Source organism: Carcharhinus amblyrhynchos, unplaced genomic scaffold (genome assembly GCF_965287045.1).
Source record: "Carcharhinus amblyrhynchos unplaced genomic scaffold, sCarAmb.v2.hapA scaffold_732, whole genome shotgun sequence".
NCBI classification, from domain to species: Eukaryota; Metazoa; Chordata; class Chondrichthyes; order Carcharhiniformes; family Carcharhinidae; genus Carcharhinus; species Carcharhinus amblyrhynchos.
Window position 1 is genome coordinate 63,948 of NW_027650472.1, and position 15,038 is coordinate 78,985.

At 54.5% G+C, this 15,038-nt stretch overlaps 2 protein-coding genes across 2 annotated transcripts; one reads left to right on the forward strand and one right to left on the reverse strand.

Annotated features, from left to right (window-relative positions):
* Nucleotides 1–5,531: 5,531 nt before the first annotated feature.
* Nucleotides 5,532–11,316, reverse strand: LOC145339899 (phospholipase A and acyltransferase 1-like). The gene is made up of 4 exons (XM_080184438.1): nucleotides 9,793–11,316; nucleotides 7,962–8,064; nucleotides 6,985–7,220; nucleotides 5,532–5,821 (listed from the first exon to the last, which is right to left on the reverse strand). The coding sequence occupies exons 1-4, from the start codon at nucleotides 9,802–9,804 to the stop codon at nucleotides 5,756–5,758; spliced, it is 417 nt and encodes a 138-aa protein (XP_080040564.1). The 5' UTR covers nucleotides 9,805–11,316; the 3' UTR covers nucleotides 5,532–5,755.
* An 84-nt stretch (nucleotides 11,317–11,400) lies between these two features.
* On the forward strand, nucleotides 11,401–14,437 carry LOC145339902 (sorting nexin-27-like; the record flags this gene model as incomplete). Its single annotated transcript, XM_080184441.1, is given in 4 exon segments — nucleotides 11,401–11,653; nucleotides 13,102–13,258; nucleotides 13,260–13,338; nucleotides 14,246–14,437. Coding segments are annotated over 4 exon segments (652 nt in total), but the record flags the coding sequence as incomplete, so codon positions are not given.
* Between the last annotated feature and the right edge of the window lie 601 nt (nucleotides 14,438–15,038).

The following is a 15,038-nucleotide window of genomic DNA, read 5'->3' on the forward strand; positions in this document are numbered from 1 at the left end:
CCCCATGCCTGCGTGGGTTTCCTCTCAGTCCGAAAGACGTGTAGGTTAGGGGCATTGACCCGAACTGATGCCGGAGTGTGGAATATTTTTAAGAAGCGGGTTGATGGGTTCTTGATAAGAGAGGGGATTAAGGGTTATGGGGAGAGGGCGGGAAAGTGGAACTGAGCCACGACAGATCAGCCATGATCTTATTGAATGGCGGGGCAGGCTCGAAGGGCTAGGTGGCCTACTCCTGCTCCTATTTCTTATGTTCTTATGTTCTTAACTAGGGGAATTTCACAATAACTTCATTGCAGTATTAATGTAAGCCTTACTTGTGACTAATATACTTGTTTTACTTTTAAGGGGATTGGCCATGCTAAATTGTCCCTTAGTGTCCAAAGATGTGTAGGTTAGGGTGGATTGGCCGTGCTAAATTGTCCCTTAGTGTCCAAAGATGTGTAGGTTAGGGTGGATTGGCCGTGCTAAATTGTCCCTTAGTGTCCAAAGATGTGTAGGTTAGGGTGGATTGGCCGTGCTAAATTGTCCCTTAGTGTCCAAAGATGTGTAGGTTAGGGTGGATTGGCTATGCTAAATTGTCCCTTAGTGTCCAAAGATGTGTAGGTTAGGGTGGATTGGCTGTGCTAAATTGTCCCTTAGTGTCCAAAGATGTGTAGGTTAGGGTGGATTGGCCGTGCTAAATTGTCCCTTAGTGTCCAAAGATGTGTAGGTTAGGGTGGATTGGCCGTGCTAAATTGTCCCTTAGTGTCCAAAGATGTGTAGGTTAGGGTGGATTGGCCATGCTAAATTGTCCCTTAGTGTCCAAAGATGTGTAGGTTAGGGTGGATTGGCCGTGCTAAATTGTCCCTTAGTGTCCAAAGATGTGTAGGTTAGGGTGGATTGGCCATGCTAAATTGTCCCTTAGTGTCCAAAGATGTGTAGGTTAGGGTGGATTGGCCATGCTAAATTGTCCCTTAGTGTCCAAAGATGTGTAGGTTAGGGTGGATTGGCCGTGCTAAATTGTCCCCTTAGTGTCCAAAGATCTGTAGGTTAGGGTGGATTGGCCGTGCTAAATTGTCCCTTAGTGTCCAAAGATGTGTAGGTTAGGGTGGATTGGCCGTGCTAAATTGTCCCTTAGTGTCCAAAGATGTGTAGGTTAGGGTGGATTGGCCGTGCTAAATTGTCCCTTAGTGTCCAAAGATGTGTAGGTTAGGGTGGATTGGCCGTGCTAAATTGTCCCTTAGTGTCCAAAGATGTGTAGGTTAGGGTGGATTGGCCGTGCTAAATTGTCCCTTAGTGTCCAAAGATGTGCGGTTTAGGCGGATTGGCTGTGCTAAATTGTCGCTTAGTGTCAGTTGGATTAGCAAGCTAAATATTTGGGGATAGGATCTGGGTGGGATTGTTGTTGGCACTGACTTGATGGGCGGAATGGCTTCTTTCTGTACTGTAGGGGTACTGTTATTCTGTGACATCTTGGTGTGGTGTGACCTCTTGTCCACTGCGGTCCAACACCGGCATTTCCAGAACAGAAGGCACTTTCAGTCGGGCCAGTTATGACCCAACAGCGAGGGCCGTTAAGGGTAACACAGTAGATGCAAGGTATTTAGACTCCCAGAAGGGAGCGGGAGTCGAGTGCAGCCGGAGAGCGTTGAGTCAGGAGGGCGAACTGGTTACAAGATTCGAAGCAGAAAGTCCGGACAGTATTTCCTCGCACGACAGCGGGTGGAGAATGGTGTTCTGCGGGGATTGGAGCTGCAGTTCCCCAGTCCCAGCCTCTGTGTGTGGCAGGAGGAGGACGTAGCACAGGGCAGGGGATGCTAACGGCTCTTTTGACTCGTTCTCAGGGGCTCCAGTATCGTTCTGGCTGGCTATCGGGCGGTGCAGCGACGTGGCATCACTAACCTCCGTCCTTGTGTCGTATTCCCGGGCTTTTGTGTTTTTTCCTTCAGCCGGACAGGCCAGCACAAATCCTGGACGGAACGCCCGACAACTCGCCCACCGACAAGACGAGGATCGTTCGGATCGAGACAGCACGCTGACTGCCTGTCCGAGCTGCACTGATTCTGCAAAGCCAACCACCTTGATTTGGGCAGCGACCCGTGCCACAGTGAATCGAACAGGAGAGAGAGAAAGCCCGTACGGGAATCGCGTGACAGCAGCTTAGATCGGAACGCGGGTTTCCGTTAAAACCAAAGGTAGCAGAAACATCAAAGTTGAGATCGGCTTTCCCGTTCACCCCACCGTTCGGTTCGTCACTTTTACCCCCACAACACGGAGTCCGACAACTTCAGGTTGTGAGCTCTGTCCGCCATTTTGATTTATCCTTGCCTCCTCCCAAACGCCAGTCTGCACCTTGTCCTCTTCTGCTTTCAGACAGCGCTGATCTCTATTCTGTCATTAATACGTTCTGCTACTTTACTTTCAGACAGCGCTGACCTTTATTCTGTCATTAATACATTCTGCTACTTTACTTTCAGACAGTGCTGACCTTTATCCTGCTACTTTGCTCTCAGACAGTGCTGACTTTTATCCTGCTACTTTACTTTCAGACAGTGCTGACCTTTATCCTGCTACTTTGCTCTCAGACAGTGCTGACCTTTATCCTGCTACTTTGCTCTCAGACAGTGCTGACCTTTATCCTGCTACTTTGCTCTCAGACAGTGCTGACCTTTATCCTGCTACTTTGCCCTCAGACAGTGCTGACCTTTATCCTGCTACTTTACTTTCAGACAGTGCTGACCTTTATCCTGCTACTTTGCTCTCAGACAGTGCTGACCTTTATCCTGCTACTTTGCTCTCAGACAGTGCTGACCTTTATCCTGCTACTTTGCTCTCAGACAGTGCTGACCTTTATCCTGCTACTTTGCTCTCAGACAGTGCTGACTTTTATCCTGCTACTTTACTTTCAGACAGTGCTGACCTTTATCCTGCTACTTTGCTCTCAGACAGTGCTGACCTTTATCCTGCTACTTTGCTCTCAGACAGTGCTGACCTTTATCCTGCTACTTTGCTCTCAGACAGTGCTGACCTTTATCCTGCTACTTTGCTCTCAGACAGTGCTGACCTTTATCCTGCTACTTTACTTTCAGACAGTGCTGACCTTTATCCTGCTACTTTGCTCTCAGACAGTGCTGACCTTTATCCTGCTACTTTACTTTCAGACAGTGCTGACCTTTATCCTGCTACTTTGCTCTCAGACAATGCTGACCTTTATCCTGCTACTTTACTTTCAGACAGTGCTGACCTTTATCCTGCTACTTTGCTCTCAGACAATGCTGATCTTTATTCTGTATTAACACATTCTGCTATTTAACTTACAGACGGCACCGACCTTTCTTCTGCTTTCAGACAGAGCTCACCTCTGTTCTGCTATTTTACCTTCGGATAGTACTGACCTTTATTCTGCCAAAGATCAAAAGGGGGGCACGTTACGTCATTCTAAGGGGGCAGTAAATGGCCAAAAAATAAAACCCAGCCTGAAGGTTCTGTCCCTCAACATGAGCATTTGTGATGAAGTGGAGGAATCAACTGCCTAGAGAGTCATTAACGGGTGTGATGTAATTGGGATCACGGAGACCTGGCTCCAGGGATGGGAGCTCAACACCCAGGGGTACGCAATATTCAGGGAAGATAGACAGGGAGGAAAAGGGGGGGTGGTGGGGTAGTGTCGCTGCTTAAAGAGGAGGTTAACGCAGTAGTAAGGAAGGACATTGGCCTGGAACCGGTATGGGTGGAGTTCCTGAACACAAAGGGCAAAAGAATGCTAGTGGGAGTTGAGTACAGACCCCCCCCCCCCCCCACTGTGCAAAATGGCAGGAAATTAGAGATGGGTCCCTGTACCAGTGCAGCAGTTATTGTGGGCTCACCAAGCTGGTAGCGATGCCTTGGAGAAAAGAGGATTTCCTGGATGGTTCTCTCGACCAATATGTCCAGGAACCAGCTGCGGAGTGGGCCATCCTAGACTGGGAGTTGTGTAATAAAGGGGGGGCAGTATTAATTTAGCAACCTTGTGGTGCAAAATCCTGTGGGGAGGAGTGACCACAACATACTCGGATTCTCCATTTACCACGGAGAGTGACACAGTTAAATCTGAGACTGGAGTCCTGAGATTGAGGAGAGCTAACTATGATGGTAAGGGACTCGCATGTAGAACATTACAGCACAGTACAGGCCCTTCGGCCCTCGATGTTGCGCCGACCAGTGGAACCAATCTCTACCCTAAACTATTCCAATGTTATCCATATGCCTATCCACTGACCATTCGAACGCCCTTAAAGTTGGCGAGTCCACAACTGCTGCAGGCAGGGCATTCCACGCCCTTACTCCCCTCTGAGTAAAGAACCTACCTCTGACATCCGTCTATAATTACCACCCCTCAATTTAAAGCTATGTCCCCTCGTGTTAGCCATCACCATCCGAGGAAAAAGGCTCTCACTGTCCACCCTATCTAACCCTCTGATCATCTTGTATGCCTCAATTAGGTCACCTCTTAACCTCCTTCTCTCCAATGAAAATAACCTCAAGTCCCTCAGCCTTTCCTCATAAGACCTTCCCACCATACCAGGCAACATCCTGGTAAACCTCCTCCGCACCCTTTCCAATGCTTCCACATCTTTCTTATAATGCGGTGACCAGAACCGTACGCAATACTCCAAGTGCGGCCACACCAGAGTTCTGTACAGTTGCAACATGACCTCATGGCTCTGAAATTCAATCCCTCTCCCAATAAAAGCTAACACACCGTACGCCTTTTGGCTAGGATAGGCTGGCAAAGGCTACTTGAGGGATAGGCAATGGCAGAACGCATGGATGAACTTCAAGAGCTGTACGTCCCTAAGACTAAAATGGGGAAGGTTTGGATTGGATTGGGGTAAACACACAAATCTCACAACACCAGGTTAAAGTCCAACGGGTTTACTTGGTAGCAGAAGCCACTAGCTTTCGGAGCGCTGTCCCTTCATCAGGTGGGGGGGGGGAGTTCTGTTCACAAACAGGGCATATAAAGACACAAACTCCAACCGTTCTCCACAGCGGTCTTCACAACAGCGCAGAGTCGCTGAGCAGAGACTGACAGCCAAGTTCCACACACGAGGATGGCCTCAGCTGGGTTCTTGGGTTCACTATCTGTAAACACCCCCCACGACCTTGCAAAATCTCACTGACTGTCCTGTCTGGAGAGAATACTTAACCCTCTCTCCACTCACATTGTCTGATTACCTGTAAAGACTCACGTTCCAACCACTATTTTGTAAATGAAGTGGGGGGGGAGAGGACGAGGGGGGGAGTAGGGGGGGGAGGAGAAGACGAGGGGGGGAGTAGGGGGGGAGGACGGGGGGGGTGGGAAAGGAGGGGTGGGAGGGGAGAAGGGGGGAGGCAGGGGAGCGTGGGAGGGGGAAGGGGAGGGAGAGGTTGCGGGCGAGTGGGAGAGGGCGAGTGTGTGTGCGAGTAGACAGTATGACTCTAGTTGTTTTATGGAAGATTTATACAAAGTCTGCACCAGAGCAAAGTAAGATGTGGAGATGCCGGTGTTGGACTGGGGTGAACGCAATGAGAAGTCCCACAGGTTTATTTGATAGTGAATGCCACAAGCTTTCGGAGCACTGCTCCTTCGTCAGGTGAGTGGAGAGTTCTGTTCAGGAACAGGATATATAAAGGCACAGACAGTTTACAGAATACTGATTCGAGCAGAGCAGGCAGCACAGAGGAGAGGTTTTATCAAACGCCCTGACTGAGATTTCATCACCGATTCTCTCCGTGAGAACGGCTTCTGGCGGCTTCAGAAGTTTTGATCCTCTCTGGCGTAGTCGAGGACGGTCTTTGCCGTCCGTTTCGCTTTGTCTACCTGCCAGAGATAAAGAAAGATGCTGAGTTTCCACAGACTGAGGTTTCCAACTCCCCCACATCCTGATCAAAATCGTTGACAAGATGCCTCATTAGGGCGGACACTGAGCCACATTATTACCCCTTAGTGTTCAAAGATGTGCAGGTTAGGGGGATTGGCCATGTTACATTGTAAATTGTAAATTTAGCATAGCCAATCCACCCTAACCTACACATCTTTGGACACTAAGGGGCAATTTAGCACGGCCAATCCACCCTAACCTACACATCTTTGGACACTAAGGGACAATTTAGCACGGCCAATCCACCCTAACCTACACATCTTTGGACACTAAGGGGCAATTTAGCACGGCCAATCCACCCTAACCTACACATCTTTGGACACTAAGGGGCAATTTAGCACGGCCAATCCACCCTAACCTACACATCTTTGGACACTAAGGGACAATTTAGCACGGCCAATCCACCCTAACCTACACATCTTTGGACACTAAGGGACAATTTAGCACGGCCAATCCACCCTAACCTACACATCTTTGGACACTAAGGGGCAATTTAGCACGGCCAATCCACCCTAACCTACACATCTTTGGACACTAAGGGGCAATTTAGCACGGCCAATCCACCCTAACCTACACATCTTTGGACACTAAGGGACAATTTAGCACGGCCAATCCACACATCATTTGGGGCGTGGAATGCACTGCCTGCTGTGATAGTCGGACACTTTAGGAACTTTCCAGCGGTTATTGGGATAGGCACATGGAGCACTCCAGAATGATAGGGAGTGGGATATACCGATCTTGGGTTCGGACACAGCTCGGCACAACATCGAGGGGCCATAGGGCCTGTACTGTTCTACCTTTCGGACTGTGGGAGGAAACCCACGCAGACACGGGGAGAACGTGCAGACTCCGCACAGACAGCGTACCCCCCAAGGCCGGGAATCGAAGCCGGGTCCCGTGAGGCAGCAGCGCTAACCCCGCTGTGCTCCTCAGTTTAGTTTGGTGTTACGCGCGGCAGAATTGGGGGCCTGTTTCTGTGCTCTCGTGCACCGTACCGGGGGAGGGGACGTGGCGAGGAGGCGCGACAGGCAGCTGACGGTGATAGCTGGTCGTCTCACACACACACACACGGTGGATGGGAGTGGATTCGTGGCTTTACCTGAGTGGATCTGCGATTGCCCGCTGCTGAGGTCGCAAAGTGCTCGCAGTTGTCATCGAAGAGGTTGTAGGTGGCGGGCCCGAGTTTCGCCTTCGCCTGAGCGACCACCTCGTCCGCGGGCAACGCGCTCTTATGCGCCACCACTTTGCGACCAGCGGAGAAGGTCTTGAGGTCATCCTCCCTCACCGCACCGGGCAAGGACTTGCCCGAGGCTATTTTGGATGAAGACTGTCCCTCTGCAAACCGGGAGAGAGAAGACTCGATTATTCCCCGCCATCGGGACCAGCCCTGAGCCGGGCTCTCTGCTTCCCACTGCCGGAGTGCCCCTCCTGCAGAGGGGTTAGTGCACAGGGAGATCCCGCAGCTGTCTACGCAAGCCCCTCTTTGCGCTCCGATTACAAATGACTCGCCCTCTCTGGCCCTCCCTTGGAAAACTCTCCTCGAACCGAGGTAGAATGCACTAGAGTGCAGAGAAAGGCCATTCAGCCCGTCAAATCTTCACCCAACTCCCTCAAACAGCACCCAACCCAGGCCCTATCCCTGTAAGCGTTTAACATGGCCAATCCACCTAACCTGCACATCTTTGGACACTGAGGGACAATTTAGCACGGCCAATCCACCCTAACCTACACATCTTTGGACACTAAGGGACAATTTAGCACGGCCAATCCACCCTAACCTACACATCTTTGGACACTAAGGGGCAATTTAGCACGGCCAATCCACCCTAACCTACACATCTTTGGACACTAAGGGGCAATTTAGCACGGCCAATCCACCCTAACCTACACATCTTTGGACACTAAGGGACAATTTAGCACGGCCAATCCACCCTAACCTGCACATCTTTTGGACTGTGGGAGGAAACCCATGCAAACACGGGGAGAACTTGCAGACTCCACACAGACAGTGACCCGAGGCCAGGATTTGAACCTGGTGCCGTGAGGCAGCAGTGGAGATAACTGATAAAATCTCACCTGGAACCTTGTGTATCACGCTGCTTCCTGTGTACACACCCCAGTGATGAGTCAGCCCATCACGTCTCTCCAGAATATCCCCTCGCTGGGCTTTCGGAGCGTTCTGAAAAGAAAGGTGGCTGATCGGTGACGAGAGCTTGGCAATCAGTAACTATCTGACCCTGTGCCTTGCTACATGAATTTCCATACCCACCTCGAGCAACGTGGGCTAGGGTTAATATTTAATTTCAACTTGGAAAATCAGGCACAGGAGGAGATTCTGAGGGTGCGAGAGAGGGGGCAGGTGATAGTATCGCAGCAGCTTTGCAAGTAGAGAAGCTATTAAACCATGTTAGCCAGTGCGTTAGATGCCGACAGAGAGGGAGGCACAAAACAACACACAATATACACAGGACAGTACAGCACAGGAACAGGCCCTTCGGCCCCTCCGAACCTGCACCAACCATGATGCCTAAACTAAAACCATACCCACTTACAGAGTCCGTACCCTCCCATTCCCATCCTATTCATGGATTTGTCCAGTTGCTGCTTAAATGTTGCTATCGTACCTCCCCGGGCAGCACACCCCAGACACTCACCACCCTCTGTGTAAAAACCTTGCCTCGCACATCTCTTCTAAACTTTTCCCCACTCACCTTAAACCCATGTCCCTGAGTACTTGACTCAGGGAAAAAGCTTCTGACTATCCACTCTGTCCCTCATAATCTTGTAGATTTCTATCAGATCTCCCCCCTCAACCTCCAGTGAGAACAAACCAAGTTTCTCCAACCTCTCCTCATAGCTAATGCCCTCCATACCAGGGGCAACATCCTGGTAAATCTTTTCTGTAACCCTCTCCAAAGCCTCCTTCTCCACATCCTTCTGGTAGTGTGGGCGACCAGAATTGAACACTATGTTCCCAAGTGCGGCCTCACTAAGGTTCTATAAAGCTGCAACATGACTTGCCCAATGTTTAAACTCAGTGCCCTTGGCCGATGAAGGCAGGCATTGCCGTATGCCTTCTTGACTCTGTCTACGCTTCCCGCTGCCTTGGGGAAAAGCAGCCAGCATAATCAAGGACCCCCCATGTTGATCTTTCTGACTGTAACACTACATTCTGCACTCTCGTTCTCTATGAACGGTATGCTTTGTCTATGGAGTGCAAGAAACAATACTTTTCACTGTATCCCAATACACGTGACAATAATAAATCAAATCTACGGACTCTATGAATGGTATGCTTTGTCTGTATAGTGCACAAGAAACAATACTTTTCACTGTATCCCAATACATGTGACAATAATAAATCAAATCAAAATCAAACCAAAATCTACCTTCTCCACCTGCGTTGCACCTTTAAGTGACCCGTGTATCTGTACACCCAGGTCCCTCTGCCTATCAATAGTCTTAAGGGTTCTGCCATTTACTGTATGTTTCCGATCTGTTTTAGACCTTCCAAAATGCATTATCTCACATCTCTCTGGATTAAAACTCCATCTGCCACCTCTCTGCCCAAGTCTCCAACTGATCTGTACCCTGCTGATGGTCCCCATCGCTATCCGCAAACTTACTAATCAAACCAGTTACATTTTCCTCCAAATCATTAATATATATCACAAACAGCAAAGGTTCCCAGCACTGATCCCTGAGGAACATCACTTGTCACAGCCCTCCACTCAGGATTGCACCCTTCCGCTGCTCCCCTCTGTGACCGAGCCAGTTTAGTACCCACCTCGCCAGCTCACCTCTGATCCCATGCAACTTCCCCTCCTATCAGTGAAAGAGCAGAGAGTTACCACTCTGCGCTGCGCACACACACACACAATATGGTTAGCTGTACATGCCTACCCACCTTCTCGTCCATCTCTCTCACTCTGCCGCAGTCACGCCGTGAAGTTTCTGAAGAACGAACTGGCCGTTTCTCTGGAATTAAACCCAACCTTTCACCCAAACAGCGGCTCGGACTTCCAGGAATTAGGGTCAAATTCAGGAAGAGGGTGCAGCCGTCTCAAGATTCACTTCCCCTTTCTTGGTTTCTAAATTGGTTCTCCCGACGGGGAGCTGTGGGAGGATCAGTGCCGAGGGAGCGCCGCACTGTGGGAGGGTCAGTGGCGAGGGAGTGACGTGCTCTCTCTCATGAGCTCTCTCGGACACACACATTGCACCATCTGCCCTCTTAAAGCACCACCGATATTAACATGGCCTCTTGGCTGTGAGATGTTAAACCGGCCTGCCTGCTCCTGCGATTACACCCCGGCTGCTGTAGGATTCTCCCCTGCCTGTATTCGGGCATCTGTCGCATTCCGCGACCCTCAAAATTAGCATCTGCTATCCCCCCACCGAGCTCTCAGTCATCTAGGTAAGCTGTTTCCAGATGATCTGTCTGGGTGCCTGCTAATCCCCTTGCTGGGAAAGCTCACATTTCATCAGTGCCTTTGAATGGTTGCTACTGCTTTTGCTAGGCTGGTCCACCCTCTCCCTCCCTCCGTTGCTGGCCAGGTCCCATCTTAGCGGTCCTTGTTAAATTCTTGTTCCTGCTGTTACCAGGCCCAATCAGGACAGCCTTTCTTGACAATACATTTAGCGGATACCAGACTGATGCACGAGGACACCAAGGTCTCCATCCCTCTCAATTTGCACCCACTAAAGCAATAATCTGTCTTCCTACTATTGCTAGCAGAGTCATAGAGGTTTACAGCATGGAAACAGGCCCTTCGGCCCAACTTGTCCATGCCACCCTTTTATTTTTTAGCAAACCCCTAAGCTAATCCCAATTGCCCGCATTTGGCCCCATATCCCGCTATACCCATCGTACCCATGCAACTATCTAAATGCTTAGATAAAATTTTACCCGCCTCTACTACTACCTCTGGCAGCTCGTTCCAGACACTCACCACCGTGCAAACTCCGCACAGACAGTGACCCAAGCCGGGAATCGAACCCGGGTCCCTGGCTCCGTGAGGCAGTGGTGCTAACCCACGGTGCCACCACAGACACCGTTACGGTGCCCAGGTTTGTAATAACTGTGCCCAAATGTCAATTCCACATTTTACAAATTAAATGTGAATTTTTCTTTTCGGTGGCGGGGCTGGGATTCGAACCTGCGACCCTGAAGGTGGCGGGAGCACTGGTTGCCAAGGGCAACCGGTGGGTACGCTGGAGGAGGCAAGAGGCTTCCCGGCATGCCCTGGGAGGGGGGGGGTTGGGTCCCGGCCACCGCGCGCCGCATTGTGGGGGCTGTAGTCCGCACTTCCGGCCGGAGCCGCGGCCAACGGCAGACTACACCTCCCGGCGGGCACCGCGCCTTCCGGCCGCGCGGGGGTCCCTGGGAGTTGTAGTCCGCGCCCCGCCCCGCAGCCATGGCGGCCACGGCGGGAGGAACTACACTTCCCGGCGGGCGCCGCGGCCCGGCCCGGTCTCCTTCCCCCCCCCCCCGCCACCCCCCGCCCTTCCCCTCCGCCCGTGCCCCCCTCAGGCCGCCGCGGGAAGATGGCGGAGGAGCCCGAGCGGGAGCCGGGCGGCCCGCGCACCGTCCGCATCCTCAAGTCGGAAAGCGGCTACGGCTTCAACGTGCGCGGCCAAGTGAGCGAGGGCGGGCAGCTGCGCAGCATCCAGGGCCAGCTGTACGCGCCGCTGCAGCATGTCAGCGCCGTGCTGGCGGGCGGAGCGGCCGAGCGGGCCGGCGTCCGGAGAGGAGACCGCATCCTGGCTGTGTGAGTGAGGGGAGAGGGCGGGCGGCGGGGCCCGGGGAGCGACGGCCCGGGCTGGTCCTCCAGCCCCGCCCACCCCGAGCGACGGCGCGGGCTGGTCCTCCAGCCCCGCCCACCAAGCGCCGGCCAGGCATGTGACCCCGCCCACTGAGTGACAACCCCGCCCCACGTGCCCCCGCCCATCCCTGAGAGACGAACCCGGCTTGTCCTCTAGCCCCGCCCACCCCTGAGCGTCAGGGCGGCTGGTCCTCCAGCCCCGCCCCACCGGGCGCCAGCCAGATGTGTGACCCCGCCCATCCGTGAGAGATAACCTGGCTGGTCCTCCAGCCCCGCCCACCAAGCGCCGACCAGAGAGATGACCCCGCCCACTGAGTGACGACCCGGCCCACCGAGCCCGCGGCCCCGCCTATCCCTGAGAGACAACACGGCTGGTCCTCCAGCCCCGCCCACCCTGAGCGACAGTTCGGCTGGTCCTCTAGCCCCACCCACCGAGCGCCGGCAGAGAGATGACCCCGCCCACAGTGACGGCCCCGCCCACAGCCGCGGTCCCGCCCATCCCTGAGAGACCACACGGCTGGTCCTCCAGCCCCTCCCACCGAGCGCGAGCGCCGTCCAGAGATGACCACGGCCACAGTGAAAACCCCCGCCCACCGAAGTCCAGCCCCACCCGCCTCTGTGCGACAGCTCCACCCAATGGCACCCAGCCCCGCCTCCTGAGCGACAGCCCAGCCGGTCTCCAAACCCGCTCCCAGCATCAGTCAGCCAGCCCCGCCCTCTCGCCTTTATCCTTCACGCGCGCAGAGCCGACAGCCACGCCCATGGAGCTGACCCCGCCCCCTGATTCCCCGCCCCGCCCACTGAACGCCAGCTCCGCCCACCTGACCAGTCCGTGGCATTGCTCCTGTTCCTGATGATGGGAATTGGGTTAACTGACCCCCCTGTGGCATTGCTCCTGTTCCTGATGATGGGGAATCGGGTTAACTGACCCACTGTGGCGATGCTCCTGTTCCTGATGATGGAGAATTGGGTTAACTGACCCCACTGTGGCGTTGCTCCTATTCCTGATGATGAGGAATTGGGTTAACTGACCCCCCCCCCCTGTGGCTTTGCTCCTGTTCCTGATGTGGAATTGGGTTAACTGACCCCCCTAGTGGCATTGCTCCTGTTCCTGATGATGGAGAATTGGGTAACTGACCCCCCTGTGGTGTTGCTGCCCTTGGTGATGAAAAATGTGCAGATTAGGGGGATCAGCCATGCTAAATTGCCCCTTAGTATTGAAAGGGTTAGGTGATTGGCCATGGGAAACTTGTACCCTTGTAGATGGTGGACCGGCTTTGAGGGGAGTTACTCTCCGCGGGTTTCCCGGGAGATGTGTGTGTACTGATGGTGCAAGGCTGATTTGGCAGTAGGAGTGACTGTATCTATTCATTCCCCCTCCCCCCCCGTCTCAGGAACGCGGTGAATGTCGAGGGGGCTACACACAAACAGGTGGTGGACCTGATTCGGACAGGGGACCGGGAGTTGTTACTCACCGTGCTGTCGGTGCCCCCTCATGAAGTGGAAAGCCTGGATCCCAGCGACGATTCCTCGGGGCAGTCCTTTTACGATTAACTCAGAGAAGCAGGCCATCCCCATCTCCATCCCCAGCTACAAACACATCGAGCAGAACGGAGAGAAATTCGTGGTGAGTGATCGGGCGCCGCACTTTCCCAGTATGGGGCAGGCCATTCGGACCCTCTCTGTCTGTCTCTCTCTCTCTCTGTCTCGCTCCATCTCTCCCTCCCTCCCTATCACCCACCTCTCTTTCTGTCCCGTCCTCTCTAGCCCTCTGCCCCCCCCCCCATCTCGCTCGCTGCCCCGGCCCCCTTCAGTGATCTGACCCACCCCTTGGCCACCGCCCCCCACAACCCCGGCCACCCCCCCACCCCAAACCCTGGCCCGCACCCCCAAACCCCGGGCACTCCCCCCCCCAAACACCGGCCACCACCCCCCCCCCTTGGCCCCTGTCCCTCCTCGGCCTCCCGTTCCCCCCCTCCGTTCCCTCCTCAGCCTCCCATTTCCCCCCCCCGTCCCCCCTCAGCCTCCCGTTCCCCCCCTCCCCATTCCCCCTCAGCCTCCCGTTCCCCCCTCCCCGTTCCCCCCTCTTCGGCCTCCCCCCCCCCCCACCCCCTCGGCCTCTCGGCCTCCCGTTTCCCCCCCCCCATTCCTCCCTCGGCCTCCCGTTTTCCCCGTTCCCCCCTCTTCGGCCTCCCCCCCTCGGTCTCTTCCACCCCCCATCCCCCGCCTCGGCCCCACCTCCCGCCATCCCCCCTCGGCCTCCACCGCGCCCCCTCCCCCCTTGTCCCCTCGTGCCCCCCTTGCCCTCCCTCCTCCGCCCCCTCTCCTGCATCTGGCTCTTTCCCCTCACCTTCCCCCCGCCCCCCCCCACCTCCGCCTCCACTGCTCTCCCTCTCACTCCAGCCGGCCACCACCCTCCCCCCACCTCTCTGTCTCTCTGCCTCTCTAGGGTATATGTGATACGGGTGCCCATGCTGGCGTGCGCGGGCGCTGCGTTGCGTGCCCCCTGACCTGGCTGCCCTGTGTTTGCTTTCCCAGGTGTATACATCTCCCTGGCTGGCAGACAGCTGTGCTCTAAGCGTTACCGTGAGTTTGCCGTCCTGCACCAGAACCTGAAACGGGAATTTCCGGATTTCGGCTTCCCTCGGCCACCGGGGAAGTGGCCTTTCACCCTGTCCGAGCAACAACTGGATACCCGGCGGAGAGGACTCGAGGAGTACCTGGAGAAAGGTGAGGGGGGTGGGGGTGGAGTGGCGGTGTGCCTCGAAATAGCACAGCCTCCCAGCGCCTCTCTCGACACCGCACAGGGTCCACACGGTCCCCCTCAACTAGGGAAGGGGTGTAGGGGCTGGAGGGGGTTACAGAGATAGGGAGGGGGTGTAGGGGGCTGGAGGAAGTTACAGAGATAGGGAGGGGGTGTAGGGGCTGGAGGAAGTTACAGAGATAGGGAGGGGGGTGTAGGGGGCTGGAGAAGTTACAGAGATAGGGAGGGGGTGTAGGGGCTGGAGGGGGTTACAGAGATAGGGAGGGGGGTGTAGGGGGCTGGAGGGGGTTACAGAGATAGGGGAGGGGGTGTAGGGGGCTGGAGGAAGTTACAGAGATAGGGAGGGGGGTGTAGGGGGCTGGAGGAAGTTACAGAGATAGGGAGGGGGTGTAGGGCTGGAGGGGGTTACAGAGATAGGAGGGGGTGTAGGGGCTGGAGGAAGTTACAGAGATAGGGAGGGGGTGTAGGGGCTGGAGGAGGTTACAGAGATAGGGAGGGGTGTAGGGGCTGGAGGGGGTTACAGAGATAGGGAGGGGGTGTAGGGGGGCTGGAGGAGGTTACAGAGAT